This window comes from Phoxinus phoxinus (assembly GCF_949152265.1).
Source record: "Phoxinus phoxinus genome assembly, chromosome: 1".
NCBI lineage: Eukaryota > Metazoa > Chordata > Actinopteri > Cypriniformes > Leuciscidae > Phoxinus > Phoxinus phoxinus.
The window spans coordinates 38,566,255-38,592,314 of NC_136876.1; the positions used below are offsets into that span (position 1 = coordinate 38,566,255).

The 26,060-nt window shown below is 36.8% G+C and overlaps 1 protein-coding gene across 3 annotated transcripts in view; it reads right to left on the reverse strand.

Annotated features, from left to right (window-relative positions):
- Positions 1–26,060, reverse strand: part of usp43b (ubiquitin specific peptidase 43b) — a 97,813-nt gene that overhangs the window by 62,390 nt on the left and 9,363 nt on the right. For all 3 annotated transcript variants that reach the window (XM_079610870.1, XM_079610871.1, XM_079610872.1), the window contains one exon: positions 8,344–8,453. In XM_079610870.1, coding sequence (XP_079466996.1) covers positions 8,344–8,453 — 110 coding nt within the window. The remainder of the gene's footprint in view (positions 1–8,343; positions 8,454–26,060) is intronic.

Consider the following 26,060-nt stretch of genomic DNA (forward strand, 5'->3'; position numbering starts at 1 on the left):
GGCAACCCAGCTGCCAGTATTTTACTGTAAATTTACAGTGAAAAGTTTTACAGTGTAACCCTAACCGATAAATACTTTATTATTAAACGCACGTAAGACACTTTATTTTCACTTTTCAAATATTTTCTTAATTTTTATTGAAAATAAATGCCTTTCCGATTTGATATGTGATGGGAAAAGGGAGTAAAGTGAGTTTGTTAAAGGCGGATTCAAAGATTTGCACCTCTACACTATTGCTAATGTTGATTATTCGGCATCTTTCGTGATTTTGTCTGGTCCAACCAGACGTCAGTGGGAGGAGTTTGTGTAAATAGCCTCTGCCAACAAGGCGGGCTATTTGCACTTAGTAAATTGACACTCCGTTTTGTTATTTTATTTTAATTTAAGATTATGAACGCAATGTTTTATTTTCAATATCCTATAAACCTATCAAATGCACCTATAAACTGTGCAAAATCAGACCAGGAACATTCACTAAGAAAGTGATGGAAATTAATTTCGATTTACGGTTTAACTTCAAATCTATTCTTCTTAGAATACCTCCAACACTCTATACTAATGCCATATATTAATTTAAACAATTATCCACATCTTCTCCCTACTGGCACTTGTCAGTTGGAAATACAAATAGAGAGAGGTGGAGAGAGATATTTTTAGAGAGTGAAGGAAAGCCCCGTTCATCTCCAGCAGCTGTCAGGGTGTTATGTGGAGACTTCAGGATTTAACGCTGAGCTTTACGGGTGCAGTTCACCCACGTATGTAAAACATACATCAGCTGTCCTAACTGCTGAATACAAACAATACAGCAGCAGTGCTACGTTTACTCCGAATAGGAGAACATGATCCAAGAACATGTGGATAGTAAAATGACAGGTATAATAATCCAAATGATCTCAGTCTATAATTCAAATCTTTTGTTGTTCTGGAATCAGACTACACTGGTCGCTCTGTATGTTTTTGATTCACTAAAAATCAAACGGGACTCGGGCTATACTGGTCGCTCTGTATGTTTCTCAAACAGAAGGCTGCATCCTAGTGAGTCTGTGTCCTTCCTAGTCCAGTCCTTCTGAGGCTTGTAGGCTTGAGTCCTCCTCAGCATTAAACGCTAGAATAAGACTGCCTAGTAAGTGCACATGACTACATTACACATGTTCCCGCCCTCACGGTCACAGCATGAAAATACTATTTAAACTTAGTTTTGGAAAAATACTTTGGATTAAAAATCTTTACAAGCTGTTTTTTTTATTAATGCAGACAATCGTCTGTGGTCTCCCAGTGGCTCACATTATTGGCAGTTTAGTGATAAGTGATTAATTTACACCAAAACAAAAGATAACATGTATGCCTTCATCTCCAAAACAAACCAAAAAAACTTTGTCTTACATTTCACAATGAACTCAGACAAGCTCAGCTGCGACTCGTTTTCTGTCAGTTCTTTTACGCGAATAGAAATGTGTGCAAAAGACTGTTGGCGATTGAAGGACGCGAAGAATACACTTGATGCATCCTTCAAAACGAGCTGAATGAAGGCAGCCTTCCAGGATCCTTTAAATTGAGACGGCCTTCAGTGGCTGAATAAGAATCTGTTCTTGGTTCCCCGACGCTAGCTGTCATTATATTTACCGTATCTTCTATGCAGAACTTAACACACCAGTTTACAACAGTTTTCCTTCAACCGCAGAGATGTCTCAAAACGAAAACGGGAGTTCATCTCAAGACACCATCAACAATGTGCATCTACCATTCAGAAAAAGGGAAGATTTTTTGTTGTTTAGGTGGTGTATTCGAGCTGTCGTCTTGGAAATAAAATCATGTTTAATTTTTTTACGTTTTATTTTATTATTATTTTACTATATATTTTATTTGATCATTTTTCATACCAAAGTTCAACAAGGAGAGGAGCTTGCACACAAAATGGTAGAATTATGTGACACTAATGATACTAATATGAATTAAAAACCCTTTGTCTTTCTTTTGGCCTGTAAATAAAGTTATTTTTGCAACAAAAAAAATAAAAATAAAAAATATTGTTTTTAGGTTTTTTTAGCTTATGCACCAAAGTATTTCTTATTAGGATCTTTAGTATTTGATGCGGACGTTTAACAGTTTTTGTTGTTGTTTTTACTATTTGTATATATTTTTTCAAACAGAGTAAACTTTTTATTTTATTTTGTTTTTAATACAGTATATTATGAACAAGCCAAGAAAGAGATAATCAAAATATGGTTTCCTGCCATAATGGTTATAAAAAGAGTTGAGACAGTTGCATTGTGGGATGCAATACCTAGTGCCATGTGCTGTTGTATACTGGCAAATCTTAGTATTAATATCATATCATACATTTTGTATTGACAAATTAGGATCATATTATTAGTGCAAACAAACAAGCAAATACACCCTTCTGGAATAACATTTCTCCCTAAGCTCAATATTTACTGGTATCCAGACAACAGAAGGAGCTAGCTAAATATTTGGAAGGCGTTGATGTGAAAAACATTTGTGCCATGATCTGCATTAGTATGAAGGCCACTCGAGTGGGAGACATTTAAATTCCACACAGGGCCTGTCGTTGTATACAGTGCAACGAATCTGACTTTTAAACCTTCTCTCCTGCCGTGCTGAAACTGAAGCTCTTTCAATCATTTCTTCCACAAACGATCAGAACATCTGGGCCTCGGGATAAAAGCGACTATGAGATGATACTGTACCACCTAAAGTAACTAACATCCGAAAGAGAGGTTTGGCCTGAACTTTCTTGTAATTACTGGAAAGCTCTGGTGCTGTGTGGTGTTGTGTTCAGATCGACGTTCGACGTTCGAAGGAGTCCGCCTCTGAATTGGGACACAGCTCTAAATTGTGCATTGCTGGAGGTACTTCCAGGACCAGGGTTGGGAACCATTTCTGTGGACCTACACCTACTGCATTATAGTCCTTCACGTCTATTGCGATCTCAAAATTCGATCAAAATCAACTGCTGGCGGTAGATCCTTTTTCTATTTAGCACCAAAACTTTGGAACAGTCTTCCTACCACTGTCCGGGAAGCAGACACACTCTGTCAGTTCAAAGCTAGATTAAAGACATCTCTTTGACCTAGCATTCACATAATACATTATAGACTTCTATAACTCAATGTTAGGCTGCATAGATCAGGTCAGCCGGAACTGGGAACACTTCCCTTAAATCCTGATGTACTCGTTACATCATAAGAAGAATGGCATTTACGCTAATTTTAGTGTCTTTGTTTATCCCGAGGTTTTCCCGCAGCCTGCCGGATCCAGGCCGTATCCAGATCTGACGAAGGACCTTCGCCTGGACCCGATGTCAACGCAGTGCTGAAGTGCCAACTAGCCTCTCCCTATGGAGAATCCCTTTACCACTCTACAGATAAAGCATTGAGGAAAATTTGCGTATCTCCCCCGTAGTGATAAAATAAAATAAAATAAAATTCTGTATCAAATTTACAGAAAGGACAAGTTTAATTAGGCTGGGTTTGTAGGGAATTACAAACATGCACACATATATTCAAACGCACATAACTATAGAATTAATTATTGATGCGCACGTGAGCGTCATCAGCGTTTCTTGTTGTTGAGATTTTAAATTGTTTGATTAAGGGTTATAAGCCAGCTACAAGGTGATTCAGAATATTACAAACTATTATTTGAAGAAAAATAGCATTTGAAAATTAAAACAAAAAGACAAAAGGTTCAAGACGTGGCTTTAAAGAGAAAAAGAACGACAATCCCATTAGGCATTGAAAATTATATAATCAAAATATAATTGATGGAGAAATATAAAACTATTTATCTAATGATGTTTAATATATAATGTATATATAATTTATAATTTGATTGTCATTTTCAATGCTTCATGGGATTAGTTATTTCCCTCATTAAAGCAGGGCTATGCAGGTTCGGGAATTTCTTCGCTTTTTTGCTCGCAGCTTCGGAATAGATATTTGACAACACTGTCGAAAAACTTGTTGGCGACTCTCAGATACCAGAGGCTAGTAGATCAAAGCAGACGAGACATTCTTTAAAACATCGTCTTCATTCGGGTGCAAACAGCTTGAGGGAGCGCAATAATTATAGAATTTTAGCAGATTTATTTTTGCCGTAAAGCAATTCTTTACATCGAGAGACCTGATATCACACGATACTTCCTGACGCCGCGGCCCGCCGCCCCAAAGTTGCAAGGGTGTTTTTTTCCGCTCACATGCGGAAAAAGTAAAATAACCATTCCAATGACTCCGAAGCTGTTCAGTTAAGGTAAAAAAAGGTCTTTTCTTTTTTTGCATATTATGCATACAAATATTTAAGTTGAGTATGTTAATTAGCAGACAGTGCCGAGTTGTGTTCTTTCGGTGTGATTTGCTTGTCACTATTCTCTGATTGCAGGATATTTATGTGCAGAATCATGGGAAATCGTTTTTTTTTTTTTTTTTACTAGGAATTATGCTTTTAAACATGATGTATGATTAACAAATGTCACAGTTCACAATAGGTCTCTTTTTAAAGGTTCTTGCTAAAAATCAGATCCACTGATCCATCAGATCAATGTTTGTTTTTCATTTTTAAATGGGCATTTTAAGTTAACAACACTGTGATGAAATGGCAGATATTTACCGATTTATTAGTAAGTACGAAGTACAGCAAAAAACAAGAGTTACTTCCTTTAGAAGCAAATGTCTTGCTGTTATTTTCCAAACTAATTACAGTTCTCATGAACGAGAGGTTCAGACTACGTCACACATTTAATCAGTGTTTTTATGTCTGTCTGTGTAGATATTTGCGTTTTGACGTGCTCAGGCTTGCTGATGTCTGGACTGCAGGCCAGGTGTTTGTGCAGAGCTTTTTTGTCAGCAGTTGGGTGATGATAAACAGTAATTTTCTACTCATGTCAGTGATTCATCATAAAATGTATGTAAAATGAACAAATTAACCAGCTAGCAGCAGATGGAGGATGAGAAAAAAAGAGACGTGGATGCCAAAAGAGAAGGATAAAGTAATGTAATGATGTCTCAAAATGACAGTGAGAACACAGGTAACAGCTTAAGCGAGGCTGGATGAGTGACAAACTGCTCAGACGAGTGTCAGTGGAGAACTGCAGTGAAGGCACTGGGCAAAACTGCATCTGCTAACTGCATTTCACCACTGGAGCGAGAAGAAGATTTGAGAGGGAACTCTCTAGGTTTTAGAATGTGATTCAAACTCTCAAAATGTATTATATTATACATAAAAGGTATAAAAACAAGACTGGGGGTCCTATCTTACACCCAGCGCAAATGACTTTGTATGCTGACGCATGCATCATTCCTCTTTTGCACCCGACGCACAGCGGACAGCGGTTCGGCGAAAAGAGGCGGCGTGTTCCGGTGCAAAACGTTCCCTGGTGCTATTTTGCAGTTTCAGAAAACAATTCCACCACAGACCAGGAAAAACTTAGTCTAAAGTCAGTGGCACGTTATTCAGATGTTATTTTAAGGGTGCATGCTTGGCCATAATGTAGCGTGTGCACAACGCGCATACACTCTGCTTCTCTCATCTACACAGACGCAGCAGTTCCCATTTTTGCAAACCATACATTAATACAAGGAAAAATATTACAACACGAGGGAAATCATTGTGGTGTCTATGAAGATGTGAAAAAATAAGCATAAATCTAGTTTATACATTTACCCAAATTATTCAGGCTAAATTAATGACGGATAAAACCTGTTTGACCAATAGTGGCAAGACACATACAGGTATATAAGGACACCTGACAACGTGGGTTGTCCATCAAGAACCAGGAAACAAAATTCTGAAGACTGTGAAATCACCTTTACCATCATGTAAGTTGCGTGTGCCTGGCAAATCCGCTGTTATAATAGCAATCCGCCATGGAACAAGCGCGCCTGCTCTTAAAGGGAATGTGAGATGACACTCTGATCGGTTTATTGCACGTTACGCCAAAACTACACCTATGACTAATGTAGCTATACTTCAGACCAACCCATTTTAGATTTGCGCACAAATTTACTTGCGTTTGATACTTGCGTTTCAGATCGTTAAAATAGGGCCCTGAATCTTCATATTTTAAGGTGATTTATTTTTATTTTTTTACATTTTAAAATACCTTCTCTTATCTCAGTTTAACATGTGGAGGTAATATTGAACTCTGTTTGTTTGAGCATCTCAACACAGTAATGTCTCAACCAATGGTGTGAGTTTGAGGCGGGACTATTGCTGTGTTCCATTTACCTCGGAGGAGGGATGTCGAATGTTCTAGTACACAAGTCAGAAAACTAAGATGGACACGTCCAGTTAAACCTTTGTTGTGCTTGCTCTTTCAGAATACAAGTATCATTTCGACAAATAGAGATTGGATACTACTGTGTGCACCACTGAGTTTGAGACACTGACAAACAGTGTTAACGTGAAGTGTTACTACTACGGTTGATGCATTGAGCAGACATACAGTATTAGAATCTGAAGTCGGGGTTGTTGCGGTTCCCCCCCCAGTTTCCCTTAGAGGTGATTAGAAAACAGCTTGGAGCTTAAAGGGATACTCCACTTTTTTTGGAAATTTGCTCATTTTACAACTCCCCCAGAGTTAAACAGTTGAGTTTTACCGTTTTCGAATCCATTCAGCCGAACTCCGGGTCTGACGGTACCCCTTTTAGCATAGCTTAGCATAGATCATTGATTCTGATGAGTCCAGTAGCATTTCTTTCAAAATGACCAACGAGTTTCAATATTTTTCCTATTTAAAACTTGACTCTTCTGTAGTTAAACCGTGTACTAAGATCGACGGAAAATGAAAAGTTGCGATTTTCCAAGCCTATATGGCTAGCAACTACTCTCATTCCGGCGTAAGAATCAAGAAACTGTGCGGCCGTACCATGGGTGCAGCAGGCGTTATGATAAAGTTTGTTTGATTGACCGATCGATCGATCGATTGATTGATTGAGTATGGTGTCCTACATAGTGTTGTTGTTTTTTATATACTACATAAAGAAACAGCTTGAGTTGTCTGTGCAGTCAGTTAGAATGTGAAGTTTGTTTTATTTGAAAATTAGGTATTTGTTTTAGAACTTTAAATGGACCACTAAATCAAAGACTTTGCTTTTTTTTGATGGAGACTTCAAATGGAGATCCCTTGTGGACAACCAAACCATCTGGCCTGATTGGAGTTGCTTGATGGTGATGGTTTGTTGCAAGAACAGCTTGCTGCAGTTGGACATATGCTGCATCCCAAAGCTGTTGGCTTTATCAATATTCGTTAACACAGATGATTAGCTGAACTGGGGGAAAAGAGGGGACCGTATCTCTGGAGTTAACATACACTGATTCATCTCATGTCATAGCAAGTGGAGGGGGTCAGATTTGGGAAGTTGGTCCTGGGAATTTTTTTTTCTTTCATTCCCGGTCATAAGTCATCATTCATGCAAAACTCTTAGAAAGAAAATTTGCCAAAATTGTACCTTTAAGGGGTACAACAGCTTGTCACTGGGACATATTAATATAAAATGGACTTGGTATGCTTTAAAAACAGTGTCCAAAACACAAATACCTGTTGGTTTTTAATATGCCTTTTAAACAAAATAGTGTAGATACATTAACCATCTACTGTATAGTTAAGATCTGTGCCTTTTTTGTCCTCTTCAGCAATTTCTCCACTTTCACAGATTTGTTCCAGATTTATTCCAGTGGAAATTACTAGTACACATTTTTACATGTATGCTATTTGCTACTAATATGCTTTCAAATGTCATAGGAGGATAAGTTATATTAAATTAGGTTGTGAAAAATCCAAATGTATATATAACTTATAACCTTTGAAAGAAATGTATTTATTTATTTAGCAAAGATGCATAAAAGTAACAGTTAAGACATTTACGTTGTTAAAAAATATTTATATCTCAAATAAATGCTGTTCTTTTGAAATGTCTAGTCATCAAAGAATCTTGAGAAAAAGTTGACGGTTTCCACAAAGATATAATAAGAAGGACAGCCGTTTTAAACATTGATGATAATAAGAAATTGTTGTTGTTTCTTGAGCATCAAATCATCATATTACAATGATTTCTGAAGGATCATGTGACTGAAGAATGATGCTGAAAATTCAGCTGACATCACAGGAATAAATTACATTTTAAAACATATTTAAATTGAAAGTTATTTAAAATTGTAATACTTCACAATACTACAGTCAATTTTTATGTTGTTTTTTTTATTCTTCTTCGATCAAATAAATGCAGCCTTGGTGAGCATACGAGACTTCTTTCAAAAACATTTTTTTAAAAAATCGTACAACCCCAAATGTTGTGTGTTGCGTGTTGGCACTGGCAGTACACTTACTTGTATTGTGCCTGGAAGTGCTCCTGTACAAAGCTGTGACGTACATCAGGCTGCGCCTGTGGTGGGGTCAGGGTATCAGAGATAGGGTTTTCATCACCTCCTTCTTGACCCTGCAACAAAAACATAAAGGTCATACAGAGTATATACTGTCCCCAAGAACGTCCCATGCATCTTTCCAGGAGGTGCTGGTGAGAATATCGATCGACCTGACTTCTGCCTCAACCAGTGAGCCAATATTGTGCTCTCATTTTTACAGTTTGTATTACATTATTATATACATATATTATACTGGCAGCAGTGAACTTGAAAACAGGTCAAAGAAAGACGGGAGGATAAAAAACACAGGGAGAACTGATACACTTCTCAAGGTCTCAAAACAAGACAGAGATTGTAGAGACTGTTTGCCTTACCAAAAAGATTTTATGTCAGACAAAAAGGCAGGTGAATATGCTACAACCAGTAGAAAATGTTTAAACTGGTTTCACCATGAGATGAAAGCAGAGTGGTGGCGTCTGAAACATAAACGACTGAACAATTACCTACTATCACCTGTTTTAGAGCATGATAATATAACCAAGATCTGAGGATTTGTTTACCACAGTCAAACAAAAAAATAGTTTTTATATCCGTATAGGTTTAGCGTTTTATATTACATTTGGTTATAAACAAGTAGGTCAAGGCTTTGTCAAATTTAAATCTGTAAATGTTCAGAAAGTCAGACTTTGACTAGCATCTTAAGTAAAAAAAAAAAAAAAAAAAAAAACTTGGAAGCATATTGTCCTTATCAAAGCTTTGCAGTTCGATTCAGTTGGTTGGTTCCTTTCAAAGGTGTCTGGCAAAGGCAAAATGTTTGAGAAAGACACTCCCCACAATTCCTCGCTGTCAGCTGAGTCATGTCTGCCCCCTCACTGACAATCTGAAAGCATTGGAATTTATGCTTGAAAAGAGGTCTTCCATGCAAGAAACCAGAGACACAGCAAAGTCCTGATGAGAATGTCTACTTTTGCTAGTGTATGATTGAAACTTTCCCTTTACCACCCAAGAGTTCGAGTAATAGGGAGAGTTCATTCACCTCCTTTCTTTGACCTTCCAGAAGAAAATGTGGTCTTTATCACATAAAGACCCCCCCCCCCTTTTTTTTTCTCCTTCTCTTCTCTTGTTTTATACCACCTGTTTTTCTCTCTTTCTGCACTAGTCTACTTAATACTCCTTAGCTATAATTAGGGCCTTGAGTTTCTTGAGAATGGTACTCGAGAGCACAAAGAGAAACAAATACTCGTGTCTCTTTTTAAGGCTTGAGGTTCATTGGCGTAATTACTGTTCATTGGGTCTACTTTATCTGTGCTGAAAAAAGAGCAGTGTTGAGGAGTAACTAACTTAAAGTAATGGTGCTTCTAATTTTTCAGAAACAGCTTTTCCAGTAACAAGCTAATTTTTTAGCTACTGTGTTGCTTACTTGTTTTAGATATTGTATCGCAGCTGTAGCTTTACATATGAGCAAACTAAAATAATAATCAAACACACTATCCTAAACTGTCCTCTCTCTCAATGGAACTAATTCATTCTAGTGGAAAAAAATACATTTATGGAATTTTTGAAGGATTCTAACGATTCTAAATGTTGTTTACTTATGGGGGGTTAAATCCTGAAAATGCCAACTTTACAGTACTTCTATTTCTGTTCAGTTCTTTGTTTACGTTTTTAAGCGGGGGAGGTAGCTAACATTCAGAATAATGTTGACTGTTTACAGCATGCAAAAAGACGAGACAGGAATTACCCTGTTGATTTTATGTCTTCAAATATGTGTTGCAGGGCCAATTACAGAGTGTACAGGAAAATCAGGAAAGCTTGGAGCAGTGTTATACTAATCTCTGCCATTTTTTGCATGCTGAGATGGAGAAATATTGTCCTGTAAAAAAAAAAGGGTTCTATAAAGAATTATTACAGAGCTAAACAACCTTATTGGAATAATGAATTAAATGAATTATGGTTGAAGTTGCGTTCTGCAGAGAGAATATTTGTGGTCCTGGGGAACCCTGGAAGAGAAGGGTTTTGCAAAGTGAATTCATGCAATGCCAGAATAACTTTGATAGAAACCTCAGGTACTTTAAGAGAAGGTTTAAAAGAGGCCAAGCCCTCAAATTAGAACAGTTACAAACTGGTAATCCTCAACAATTCTGGAGGCAAAAAAATAAGTTAGGCCCCAAAAAGAAAACACTAAAACCCATGGAGGTTTTATTGGAAAGTGGTGAATCTTCTTATGAATTAGGTCAAATATAAAAAAGTGGGAAAAAGATTATAGTGATTTATATGCTTATGGTAGTTCCACTTTATTTGATGATCCTTTTTCAGAAGAAATTGTAAAGTAAAACTAGAGGTGGAAACTGGGATGAATACTATATACTATCAAAATGATATAGGCCTACTGAACAGTGATATTACATTAGATGAGGAACTTAAAGTGCTAGACAAAGCCAAGGAAAATAAAGCTGTGGGCATTGAAGATCTCCCTAACTTGTGTAAGGCACATTGTTTGTGTCATATGCTTTCGAGATGGTATTATCCCATCTGAGTGGAATAGATCAATTATCAAACCCATCCCGAAATCTATAAAAGATTACCCTAGAGTCCCGTATAATTATAGAGGGATTAGTTTGATTAGCACAGTATAAAAAATGTACTCAGGAGTCCTTAACAACAGACTGAATATTTTTTGGGATGTTTATGGAGGGTTGGTAGATGAACAGTATGGTTTTAGGAAAAATAGGGCCTGTATAGATCATATTTATGTGTTATCCGCGGTGGTGAGAGCTCGTTTGGACAGGGGTAAGAGTACTTTTGCCTGCTTTGTTGACTTCAAAAAGGCGTTTGATTGTGTTAACCGAGACCTTTTGTTGTTTAAATTACTTTCAATTGGTATTAATGGAAAATTCTATAATGCTATAAAAGCCCTTTACAAAGATCCCATTGCTTGTGTACAGATAAATAATTTAAGAACGGATTGGTTCCCAACATCTTTTGGGGTGAAGCAGGGAGACTTACTCTCCCCTTCCTTATTTACCTTTTATATAAATGATCTAGCTCAATAAATTAAGCAGGGTAATCTTGGTGTGCCAATTGAGGATATGAATTTAAGCATTCTGCTTTATGCAGATGACATTGTTTTGACAGTTGAAAATGAAGTAAATTTACAAAATATGCTGAATATTATGAGTGCATGGTGTAGTAAATGGCGTTTTAATATTAATAGCGAAAAAAGTGAATTACAGAGTATTCATACATTTCAGTTTGGCCCTGTCCCCTTAAAGTATAGTCGTTATTATAAATATCTTGGTTTTGTTTTTGATGAAAATATGAAGTTTACAGAGGGAAGGAAAATAGCAGAGTCTGCTGGAAGAGCACTGGGTTCTGTGCTGAGCAAAATGAAACTATGAAACAGATCTTGTTTTTTCTACATTTACACAATTGTAAAAATCTTTGGTTGACTCAGTTTTGTTTTATGCTGCAGGAGTTTGGGGTTTCGAAGAGGTTTTTGACTGTAATTCTGTTCAAAATCGTGCTTTAAGGTGCTTTCTTGGTGTGCATAAATATGCAGCAAATGTAGCTGTTAATGGGGATGAAAACTTCTAGAAAATTGGTTAAACCTAAACAGTTAGAATCATTCTAGTTTGATTCATTCAAGTGAATCTGTGAACTAAACATCCCTCTCTTTCATATGTAGCATTGGAAAATCAGATGTGTTCAATGTTGGAACTGTACTTGTTTTTGAATTGATTAAAAAATGATAGTTGCTGTTCATTACTATATATTTGACTGTTTATACTGTACCAGTTTAAGTATGATTAAGTTTAATTTAAAGTATTTTTATTTGTTCAGAGCATAATTGAGATTCTAACTGAGTTAACACATTCAAATACCCTCAATGTTTTTGTGGCAGAAACATTAGGCTCTGGTTGAATTATACAGTATGTATTATATCTTGTGGTATAGATCTTTTCTTGTTAAAGGGGTGGTAAAATACCATTTTCACAAGATGTAAAATAAATCTCTGATGTCCCCAGTGTGTGTGTGTGTGCGTGTGTGTGTGAAGTTTTAGCACAAAATACCCCATAGATATTTTTATATAACATGTTAAAGTTGTCACTTTTTAAGGGGTTTGCAAAAACGCACGACGCGACGCAGACGCGACGCAGAAGCGGCGCGGAACGGAGGCCGCTTCCTTTCGGCGCCCATGTTAACCTATGGTGTCGTTCACACCAGATGCTGCGCGACGTGGCCGGCCCGCGCCGTGAAGCGCCAGTTTCGTCGTCTGGTCTATTTTTTGCACGAGCCGCGAATGATCCACGTCAATTTTCAAATTAAAATACTGCGAGAACACACAAACAAACAGGGAAACAGCGAGAGAGAGATGCAGGCAGGAGTTGATAAGTGAAAATGGATGATGTCAAATTACTCGTTGAAGTGGAGAAGTACAGCCAGGGATATCTAAACACCTACTGTCTACCATATTCTCTCTCTGGCTGCATGTGTGTCTCGACAACGGATTAATAAAAGAAGTGTGCAAACTTCTTGGTTACAGAAACATGTTGTATTCATTTTATGAGGTTATTTACTTACCCATGATGTAAAAAATAGCTCTGAATAAACAACAACTGAGCAGAAGCGCTTGTCGACCTCCGCGAAGAATACGCGTCTGGTGTGAACAGGCACACGCCGGACCGCGCGTGATTTTCCGTTCCGCGCCGCTTCCGCGTCCGGTGTGAACCCAGCATTATACAACAACTCTACCTCTTCTCAACATGGACGGCCTGTTCCCGGGGGCGGGGTTTATATACATTTTAGGCTTGCTGATGTCACTAACCCGGGAGGAATGTCGTGTACCAACCATTTGTTGTAGTACTTTTCTTTAAAAGCAAATATCTTCCTTTGCTTTGAACTTTGAGCGTTGTAACTTTGCAGATGTTATTTATGCTCAAACAGCAACACTACACACTAACTAAAGTTGGAAAAGTGAAATCATACTTTACCACTCCTTTAATCTTCTATCGTAGCGAAATAGCCTACATTTTCAAACAAGTAGTTTGACTGTGGTTAAACTGCTTTAAAACTGTTGGTTGCCAAGCTGTGCCTCTCAAAAGAGAAATCATCATAATTATATTGCAGTACAGCGGGTCTCTAATGGAATTGTAATTATTCTGATTTTGCAAACAAGAATTTAACTTAATGCATCTGGAATTTTGCAGCATCAATTTCAATCATCTGGTGCTGCCGTCTAAGAAGTTTTCCCCCAGTGACGTGTTTAGCCTTGTGATTTCTACTGAGAGCTATGTACTAAGTCCCACAGGCACAACACTATGAAATGAATTGCTGTACAAATACACATTCCATTGTTATCTGTGTAGGGCAGAAAGGAGGAAAAGACTTCAGGCCGTTATTCAACAAGTGGGCTTATCACTTCACTAAATTCTTCTGCCTGCCCCAGCCTGGTTAATGTGTGTTAAGGTCCCAGAAGATAAATGGTCCCAGACCCTTAGTAGGGAATGTATCTCTTGATAGTAACTCGAGTACCATTCCATACTGCTGGAAAGAGAGAACCTATTGTTCATGAATGCATCGGTAAAATTTGAATTATAACCATAACGCAATCAAAATAATCACCAACAAGCCCCCAGTTTAAGATAATTCAATGATGTGGCAGATTAATAAATCATTAAAAATATTGTACCAAAAGTAGCTTTAGAAACCAAAATATATTGTTATCATAAAACTATCCCTGGCCAGTGGTATACAACAAACCATTTTATTGCATTAAACATAAGCCCCTTTCACACAGCGCGTTGATCCCGGGAAAATGCCAGAGTGCCTTCTGTGTGAACGCAAATCCGGGATTTGTTGCCGGGATCGATCCCGGGTTGGAGACCTAGTAACATTGGTGGTATCAGTCCCGGAACGCACTCTGTGTGAACAAAAGCCGTAACCAATGCCGTAAGGTGTGTGTCGTAGTGATGACGCTGAAGCTGAGATCGTTCGCCAGCTAGTGAAACGGTACGTAATGCGCTAGTTTAAGATCGAATCAGGAAAAAAAAAAATGCACTAGCGAGAGAGAAATCGCAGCTCATAAGCAAACTTAAGACGCTGGAGACATTACATGTCACATCGATGTCACGTGTCTTTACGGGTTGTGTGTGAACGCACAACACAGAATCTGGAAAATTACTGGCAGTGTGAATGAACCAAAATCAAACAATCCCGGGACAAATCCCGGGTCAAATTATCCGAGTATTTTCCGGAATCTCTGTGTGAAAGGGGCTATAGAAAGTTACCATTTTTATTTTAAAAAATACATTTATTCATTAATTTAATTCCTTAAAAAAATAAAGGTTCTTTATTGGCATTGATGGTTCATTTAAGAACCTTTAACAACCATGGAACCTTTCTATTCCACAAAAGGTTCTTTATATACATTTTTTTGAAAATGTGAAATTTGCTTCACATTGAGAAAAAAAGGTTCTTTTGGGAACCAAAATTGTTTTCCAATGGCATTGCGATAAACCCTTGTGGAACCTTTGTTTTTAAGAGTGCGAGTGTCACTTTCTCTAAGCATTGCTTTTTCCCTCTATATCCTTGCAACGTTAAAACCTGTGGAATCGCTGCTTTCTTGCATTTTGACAAACCTACCACTGAGGCTGCTCTGTGAGTTAGTGGTTTTTAGCAAACATTAGTCTTGATTGTGCAGACAAACACACTGTTGTTAAATTAAAGGACATTATGGATCAATGAAATGGTTGAGCTTCGTCTCGCCAGTACTATATTGTTCATGCTTCAAGAAGAATGAGACAGACATCAAAGGGTTTGGGTTGACCCACAATGTGATCCTTGTTTTGAATAGAGGTGCAGTGGAAGAGTGAACTGGTCCAATCGGAGTAGGAGAGCACAAGCTGCTTGAAACACGGCCAAATGTACCCGGTGCCAAAGGTGTCGTTTGAAAACGGCAGGTTGGGCAGCACTTTGATGTGTTGCATCTGGAGTGTTTAAGACAGCCTCATCTTTAACCGTGTCCTGACCATGAAGAGGATCACTTCTCCTAACCTCGTAAAGCCACCATGAAATCAAAATGGACATTTAAGAACTTCCAACGATCCAAAAATGATGGACAAGCCATGGGCTTACATGTTTTTTTTATTCAAGAAGTCGTTTCACTCTGAAATAGGGAAGAAAATACAACCGCAACTTCTTCCATTTCATGCTGACAAAATTGTCACAATTAATTTTAAGGATTTAGATGATTCTGCTGTGCAACAATTGATACACAAGAAGCTGAGAGTTCAAAAACAACATGCAATCCATTTCGGCAATGGTCACCTGCGACTTTTCTAACTTTTGTATTTAATTGTTTCCTTATGAATTAAAATTATGTAAATGTACTGCTTCAAACTAACTTAAAGAACAACAAAATTGGGGATGTTAAGCTTCAAAACAAAAACACATCATAAAAGTACCATAATCCATCTCACCGGCATATTAGTGCCACCGATTGTCAAACTTCTTTGATTCTGTAACAGAAGGTTCGGTAACATTTATTGTTGTTTGGTGAGTTTTCACATGTGATTTTGTGAATCTCTTCAAGTTGCTGCATTGACCAACAGAAAGCTGAAAGGGATTTCACGAGGTATCCGCACCTTGTTTGATTATCAAACTTAGTTTAATTTTCTCCCATTTCTGTTTCTGTTTCCCTTTGAATTGGAATATAGCGTAAAAGTCATATACTATGGTGTTGCTTTTTGAGCTCAACAGTACCATGAAAAATGGCATGTTAATTTTTAGGTGAACTATTTCTTTAAAGTTTTCTTTTTTTGCAAGGGAGATGCAGTTAACGGAACAACATGTGAGCCGGTCTGGGGTGCGTTTCCCGAAAGCATCGTTAGCCAACTATGATCGCAAGTTCCGTCGTTATCAGCATAGTTCAACGATTTGGTGTTTCCCGAAACCATCGTTCCAACGAACGTTCGCAAACAGCATCGCAAACTTGTGTGGTTGCAACGACAGCTCTGGAGCTGTGGTTAGAAGCATAGTTTCTAGTTTACATGAGATGTAGACTGAATAAATCCTTATCTTTAGCAAAATAAGCAAGCTGACATTCAGTACAACCCGTATTTTTTATTTAGAATACATACAAATGTAATTTACGTATTTTAGTTTGTCAAGAGATTTAAAGCACCGTTTTTGAAGACTGCGCATGTGCGAACGTGTGCGAACGTGCTCAACTATGTAAGAACGAGCCAAATATTGAGTCTGGTAATAAAGCAAAGTAACTGATAAAAATTTGAAATGGTCTTCAGATGCCATGTATGTAACTTATATGACGAAATCTAGCGTTAATTCGATCTCAAACAGATTAATTAAAAAAAGTTATTAGTCCACCACGTGCGAGACGTCATAAACCAACGTGGTTGAACGATACTTTACGACATTCGGTTTCGGGAAACACTCGTGACTAGCTAGTTGATTTCTCCAACGATGCATCGTACTATGGTAGTTAAGCAGTGAGCTATATAGTTGTACGGGAAACGCACCCCTGATAAATTGAAATAAGGCCAGTATGTAGATTTGTTCTGCAATCATTAGCATATACAGAACATGTGTTTCTGCAAGCTTGCACGGGTCTCCTTTTAATTAAAGCACTGCGACATTAAAAATGAATGGGAGAAATTGTGTTTTAAATTAGCAAATAAGTGAAGCAGGCAGTTTTTACTCTCATCATTTGTTCTCATAATCATTACTTTCTATCCTCTGCCAAGGTAATTTTGGCTAAGCTTCCTAAATCCTAATTCCTGTCCAGTCTTTCATGCTTCTTCGGTCTTAAGTGGCATCAGTCACAACCATCAAATATATGTAGAGGAAACTGCACTTTGCTGTGAAGATATATGTTTGAAAACTACCTGAAAAAGTAAAGTCAGGCAATACATGCTGTCACAGTAATGGCATTAAGATGAATAATTCATAACCCTGATCAGACAGATGGATGCGTACCTTGTGGAGGGATAGATTCAGTGCATCTGTTGTAGCGGCCGCAACACAGCATGGCCCATATAAGCAAAAAGAGCCTTTTAAACCGCTTAAACATAGTAACACACACATGCCCACACATACACCGGATACATTAATATATAATGGACATCCCACTTCTCAGAGAAAGACTACCTGCTGGGCTCCAAACTAAAAATATCCCCCCTTTTAAAAGATGGAAAGGAAAGAAAGGGATGAAGAATGGCACCTCTACTTATGCCCTACAGGAGATCTCTCTCATTTACTTTATTTTTGCACTGATCTTACAATAGAAAGCTTGTAAAATGTTAGTCTAAGCAATTCTACAAGGAATAACTATAGCGAGTAATGGAGTAAATCTACAGCAGTGTCCCTAAAAAGTATTTGTAAGCTCAAGCCACACTTGATGCATGAATGGCATTGCAATAATTAACAAAATATCAAACCAAGTGGCATTTATTCTAAATATCTTGACGATTTAAACAATTAGGTTAAAAATTACAAAGACAATGAACATACCGTATAAAATGAATAATTTTATTGTGAAAAGCGCTCTTCCAGAAAAAACTTTTAAATATAAAATTATTTTTACTGATGCATAACAACTGTTATGCATTTAATTATTTCATTTAATACATTGGTATTGGTTTGTAAATTCTTATTTCCTGTATTTTTACCTTTGGCAATATTTCATTATTCCTTAGTTATCTTTAAAAACACTAATAATTTGATAACACTAACATAGTAAATCTCAAAATAGATATTATTTCAATACTGTACATTATAATAATAATGTCATGTTTAAATACGCTTTTTATTTTATTAGTTAAAATGGTATGGCATTTATTGGATGATCGTTTATTGGGAAAAAAAATAATTTATTGGATGTCGGCCATAACTAATGAAACATTTTATTAGAAAATATATATTTTTGTCTTTATCAGCCAGAATTTTAATATTGTGCATCTCTCATTGGTTTTGTTTTTATAAAATTTGTTTTATGGCATTCAGACATTTTTGTGTGCAGTTTAAATGTCCAAATAAAGGGGGCACTGCATGTGCCCCATCACTGTTGTTTGCATTTCTTCCACGTCTTCCAAAAGTTTTCTGCGCAATTCCACGAGGAAGTGGGAAAACGAATGAGTTAATCTAGGTGCATGTCATCTGCATGGTTCTGTTTGTATTCCCTCCTTTTAGGAAATTAGGCATTTACTATGTAAATATACTGTGGTAAAACAGGGCAGGCATTTAATTAAAAATAATTATGACCCGTCAGTCTGTGAGAGACAGTTGTTAAATGATGTGTCTGGAGCTGTGGATGTTTGCCTTGCTAATGTTAGCGTTGTTCAGTCAGAATGTAAGCAAGAGAACGATGGAAAGACTAGTGTCAGAGAACAAATGCTGACTGAGGGGAGTCGGTGTTTATACCAATTCAAGAGTGTTTTCATGTGCGCCTTTCAAATGTAATTACAAGATCTAAACACTATTTAAATCATAGATGATATCCACCTCCTTCCTCTGGTAGTCTTTTTGCCTGAAGGATGATGCTGTATCACTCCACATAGTTCAAGACTTGCAAGACAATGTTCAAAGAGAGATTGCCCTTTTATGATTGTGAAGGGTCTTTATATTAATGATTAAAATATATTTTTGTACGTATAGTTTCTTACTTGGGCAACCAGATACGTTTCAGGACAATATAACTCTTAGATATCTATTAGAATAGTTGAGATGTTTCCTGATGCTGTAGTGGGAATTAAGACTAACCATGAACTAACATTTCTTTCTCTTTACAGGCCTAAAATTTTATATTTGAGAATAATAATGTATCAGCAGTTGTTTTTTTTAGCAGGGTTGTTGTTTCAAAAGAGAGGAAACTCTGAATATATCATGGCTAGACAGTTATTCTACAGTCCCATATTGAGTAATCAACAACTAAATAACAATGAACTACACTGTAAAAAAAATTGCTGCGATTATTTAGCACAACTTAGAATCCAACATTGTTTCAACTTCAAAAAGTATGTGTTCAAGCTTGACTTAAAATATTAAGTTTAGTTAAATTTAGTTTAGTTTGGTTAAGTTGGATATTTAAGTTATCTCAACAAATTTTAACTAATCGCAGCCACATTTTTTACAGTGTACCAACCCCATGGTTCTGATGATTTTAATATCTAAATTTCCTTTGCCAGTAACCGAGGGTGTGAGTGGGTGCCGTTTTGCACAAATTGAACCAATCATATACAAGAAAAATGAAACTATGATCATGAGTAGTATGTCATGCTATTTGGCTGTGTTTTGTATTTATAAACTGTTGTATTTTTGATGGAGCTGGGGTTCTCTCTGAAATTTCCTCTGGTCGATATTAAAGCATGTTCGAAGGATTGTCTGGAGTCTGTTTGATTATTGCTGCGCAGTAGGTTACCGTTAGACACTAGAGATCTTACTTCTATTCTAAGTGTTTAGCGGAGCACTAGAGAACTTATTCCCGAGTGATGTGTTAAAAAAGATTGAGACGTCGGCCAACTCAAACAGGCATTCAAGTATGCTTATAGAGTATAAATTCATAGGTGTCTGGGACAGCCGGTTTAACTTAAGTCAGGTGCAAATCTGCCACAATACTTTATTATTTTTAAAAATCCCAGTTTTGTGCAAAACTCGTCTTGTGGAACCAGACTTTTGACTCGTTTTTCATAAAGTTTTTTTATTTTTTTATTCCGTGCTTTCCATTTAACTTTTTCTGGATTTAATCCTTTCTGGAATCTGTTTAATTGAAATGTAATAATCAAAAAGCATTGATTACATTTTAATCAAAATATTTTATTATTTAAAAAAAAGGTTTGACACAATAGGTTTTTTTTTAAACAGATATATCATAATTGAAGTTAAACCAAACTTTTATTTTGGCGGTTTGTAGTAAATACTTAGAGTGAATGCCCAATACACAATGAAACTCAGAGGTGCCGTTTACACAGCACTGTTTTCAACTAAAAAAATAATAATCTTTACATCTTTGTGTAAACTACAAAAGCATGAATTTGTGAAAACGTTGACCTCATGTGCATGTGGATTATGTGTTCAGTCTATAGGCAGGGTTGCCAGGTCTGTACAATACAACTAGCCCAATGCCTTTAGCAACCAAAAGAAAAGAAAAATCAACCTGCAGCAACAATTTTAGAGAAGGCCTACTTTGATTAATCCAAAAATCGTAGAAATATGTGAAATTCCGTGTTATCGAAAAAAATATTTTGTTTTATGACTGGATTCCACAATATCTGTCCATGTTTTCCTTTGTGGCTTATCAGGCCAAGAGCCTCCAAGAAAAGACTGGCTAGACATTAGACAGGAAGAGACATATAAAGTGAACGACTACAATTTGTTTTGTTTATATGTCATTAAATGGTGGAGTTATCTGGAAAACATTGATACTGCAATAGTAGGTGCAAATCATTCAAATAATTGTACAGCAGTATACTTGAGTGGCTACTCAAATATGTGTGTACTTGCCATCAGAATTTTAGTTGAAAACCCAGACCCATAAGTTAGAGCAATCCTGCGCCTGTTTGTTTGGTTTGTGTTCAGATGAAATGATTCAAATGAATATTTGAGGTGTTTAGATGCAGGGGAGATCTCATTAGTGTGACTGATCAATAACATTGTGCAAACAGACAATCTCCCCATCTGTTTAGGAAGAGGAAGTGAAGCTCTGCTAAGCGAGAGCTAAGAATAGAAAGTCCAATAAGGACGTGCACAAAAAAAAAAAGTGTCTTTCAATGTTCCCTCTCTCCCTCTGTGTCTTTCCCTAGAGCTGGGCAACAATTCATCCAGCAATGCTGTGAGACTCTGGCTTCCTACCTTGTGCTGGTTTCTATGGAGATGCCAATGGGCAAATACACAAAGAGAGACAGAGAGACCGAGATGAAGGGAGAGAAGGGGAAAGAAAAGCTAGTCCTCCGCGGAGAAGAGCTCTTGGCAAGCTTTCAGAACTGGATGCAGAGCAGCGTTTATTTCCTTTCAGACTTCGTCAGGGAGAACCGAGAGTATGTGAAATGAATAATAATGAGGGGCACTTCATGTAGTGTATTTACCTCTGCGAGGCACCTGTGACGGAACGAAAGGGAAACGAACTCCGATGAAAGGAAGGATGTGATGTCGCTTCTCAGTATCACTTTGTCACAAGAGTATTCTGAGAGTATTACAAAGCATTAATAAATTTGACAAAATGCTCTACATTTTTTTTCAATATTATTAGTTCTATATTTTAATAACTTAACAACATGATGTATACAATCAATTTAATATTATTTACTCTGTTATTTTTAGAAAAATAGAGATATAAGTTAAGAGATTGGTTGGTACACTTTACTTGCATCTTCAAGGGTGAGGGTATATATAAAAAAAAAAATCAAAAATAAATATGAATTAATAATAAAAAATTATATATATATATATATATATATATATATATATATATAATTAAAATAATACTAAAAAAATTTAAAATAATTTATACACAAAATATAATATATACAAAAAATACACAAATAATAATAATGAAATATTGTAATAAATATGTATATGTGTGTGTGTATATATATATATATATATATATATATATATAAAAATTATTACAAATTAATATATTAAATAATAATGATAATATTAAAAATAATAATAATAATTAAATAATAGTGAGAAAAATATAACGCAAAATGTATTTATTTTGTGCATAACTTTCTGAATCTGTATGCCTAGTTATCAGATCACGTTAATGGAATCTCCTGAGCTGGTCTTGCTCTCCAAACTGACAGAAGAACACCTGCGCCACTAGCAGAACATCTCTGGTGCTGCCAAGTTGAAAAGCCCACCTCAGTACAGCCCGCGCCAACCTTTCTCTGGTCAGCCCAGTTTGCTGCTCAGGTTTGGATTGCTCCCCCTGGGCAGTTCCAGAAATCCCCTGATATCCCCCAGATGTCCAACACCAGCCCCTTTGTCTCGCAGATGTTCAACAGTAGGTGGTTTCCTCCACACCAGAAGACCTCCAGCAGCTTCCTGAACTCTGACTCATGGACATTACTGATGTTATGTATACTGCAATAAGGAAGTCAACAGAAAACATCTGCAGGTGGCGTGACCTACTGTTATATTGATCAAGTGAGACTGGGGGGGGAAATTAAAATAAACTCACAGTCCCATGGCCTCACAAACTGCTGGGATGATGGCTTTCAAAAGCTAGACAAACTTCTTTAGACATTATATGCAGGTTTGCAGTTATGCAAGAAAAAAAACTTTATTTTTATTTTATTTTATTCTGACCCTAACACGACAAGCAGTTTGGAAAATGGGTGGTTGTGTTTTTTTATATTTATTTATTTATTTAATTTTACTTTATATAACATCTGCTGCTTCACTGTCCGTAAACAGGTGAGCCTAAAATTGAGCCTAAATTTCAACCTGTTTTTATCCACAGCACTGTATGTATTGTGTGGTCCATCGATGACAAAATACAGCCATCTATACCGACAGATGGCACCATCTCTAGAGTTACTGTAATAACCAGATTGATTAAAAAGAATGTGTAATGTTGTAAGAATTTTGGACACAGTCATAATGACATCACTGTAAATTAATTTAAACCCTCTATGAGGGCTGCAGGAGGGGGTTTGCACCTCTCTCTATCGCTCTCCTTCAGTCCATATGTCCCGAACAAGCGTCTCTTTCATCCACTCGTTCACAAAAGCTTCCTTTCATTCAGTTGAGAGATGGCTTCACACCAGTTCTGTTTCCAGAGTGATACCCAGTAAACATAGTGAAGGGAATGCCAAAAATCAGTGGCCTCGGGGTCAGTGTGTGTGTGTGTGTGTGTGTGTGTGTGTGTGTGTGTGTGTGTGTGTGTGTGTGTGTGTGTGTGTGTGTGTGTGTGTGTGTGTGTGTGTGAGAGAGAGAAGGAAAGATAGATCTAGCTGTTTGTTTACAGGCATGCACTTGTCAACCTCCATTAGAACACACATGTATAATACATTTATAATGAAAGTCTTCAAGAGTGAGTCTGAAAATGTCCGCTGGGCTCTGGCTGTCTTCATACTTGGTATGAAGGAGGGTTATGCTCCTTTTAGGATGTGTACTGACTCATAAATGAGGCATTTTGAGGCACCATCCTTATTCTTATTGAGATCCGAATCAGAGTAAAAAAAAAAGAAAAAAGTTTTAATTATAGAAAAAAATATATAAAATGGATTTTTGAATTAAAGATGAATTAAATGAATCATTTTAACTATTTATTTCTTTGTCATTTGGAAAAGTGACAAAATTTACTTTAGAATTTTTGAATTAATAAGTTGATTTTTTATTATCTATTTGTCACTGCATGAGCAGTGGCCAACCTTTGGATGGAAAGTTTGCCCCAGCTTTTAAGAACCAGTGCAGTCAATATAGTCTGGTTTGGTCTTCAGGACGAGGTTTTTGTACCTGGATAGAAATGGGTTTTAGAGGTTCCCTCCCATAAAAATCATTTTGTGAAGGCTATCTCGTTGTTGTTCAGATGTTTGACTGCAGGTGAAAAGCAGATCTCTATAGCAGCTTGACACATGCATCAACACCGACTATCAATCTGAATACTGCCGTTTCTTTTACTGACCTTGCAATGGCTTTAAGACTACTATATCCCATGTTCCTATAGCGTTATACCACAAGCCTCTATCTGTGCGCCTACATAGGCACGTATCTTAAAAGGAAAAAAAGCAGGGCTATTAATAATGGATCAAGTTGAGTCAAAAAGGGCATCAACAGAGAGTAGATGAAAGTACTGCTCGGAGATAATAAGCCAGGCTGTAGCCACAGGCGTAGCCAGAGGAACTGAACCGGCTCGTGACACAAACGCACACATACACACAAAGATCATCAATTAAAGACAGTACGCCGCTGTGCTACCAGACTGTAGATTAAATGAGTAGTTTTACAGAAAATCAAAGACTCAAATCTTGGTTCATCACTAAGCAGCGGTTCAAATTTGTGTCACTAAACAAATTATTAATTAGCGAACAAAACCAACTACATCAAACCACATCTGATAACCATTCAGGCACTGTTGAGTTCAAAAAGAGACAATTAGCATGGTGCAAACGGAAGAAAATCGTAGGCGTATTATGATGTTTGTGTGCTAAAAGCCATTTTGAGCTAGTGTTAAGCTAGCACAATACTTATCACCAGCAAATTCAATATGAATTCTGTAATGTCATTTATAAAATGTCAATACAGCAGGGGACGATTTTAAAGGCCTTAAGGGTATTCTTTTATTTAACTTATGTGTTAGACAAGATATTGCCAGTTACATTTGCTCCATCAGCGCAAATAGTTAAACTAAGGACTATGTCAAACTGGTCAAATTAAGGATACGTTTACACGACAACGATGTAGGCTACTAAAAATGGAAAATTATTTCCTTTGAGTTTCTAGCATACAGGCGACAACACGGTCAAAACGATCCCCGCCCTCAAGGATCCGGTAAAACCACTACCGCTGCCAGGCCAGTAGTTGGCGATGACACTTTTTAAAGAAACACTACGTGCCTACAGACTGAACACGTAATATTCATGCACATGATTTCACCGTTTTCACAAATTCGTGTTTTTGTAGTTTACACAGAGACGATAACGGCATCGTTTTAAAATACGTGCACATTGAAACCAGTTTTTTTAATCGCTTTTTCAGGCCCCCAAAACGCCGACGTTTTGTAAATTAATGGCCAAAACGCATATTAAAATTGTGTCGTGTAAACGGCCCCTCAGCCAAAGCAAAATCATTGCACATCTCTGAACAACACACAGTGGTGGTGTTTCGCCCATGAGCGAATGTCCATTTTTCTTAATAAACCAATTCAGTGATTCACTCATAAAGAAGCGAGAGACTTGTTTCGTTCCTGAAAGTATCTGTATTTTTTAATAAATCATTTGAGTGAGTGATTGAATAATTCACTCATAAACATGGTCACTTGTTTTGTTCCAGAGCCTATCAGTGTTTTTGAAACAGTCGTTTGAGATTCAGCGACTTATCATATTGAACGAATAAATGAACAGTGAACAGTTTAAATGATCATTAAGACAGTCACTTGTTGCCACCTAAATAATGCTTTTTGACAATTAATATTAGACTTTGGATTTAAATTATTATAAATCTAAATATATGAAGTTTTTTTAAAGCTTTTAAAATGGATTGCATGTCTTTTAGGCTTGTTGTGCTGCATATACATTTAAAAACCGTAAATTTAGGTAATTCACTTAATTTGTTCATATTTCCTGTCATCAGCCCTCTTGACATTTTTGCATTTCTGCATAACTGTTCTTCTGGCTGTATACTGTTTAAAATGCGTACTTTTTTCATCAAAATGATCTCTTGAATTTAATTTGTCAACTCCGTACTTCACAGTGGTGAATGGTTTCTTTTCAATCTCTGAAGTTTTTTGCCAAAAGACCTCATCTGACCAAAGAAGCAGTCTACAATGAAAGCTCCTGTAATGTTCAGTGAACTTCAGCTACTCATATTTGTGATTTTTAAAAATAGCATCTAGGCTTTCTTCCGACAAGAGCAGCTTTGCTAGTTTGAAAGTAGATTTTTGGAAATGTTTGGCCTCTACGCATGGAGAAAATTATACCTGCGTCCTCTAGTTGTTTGAA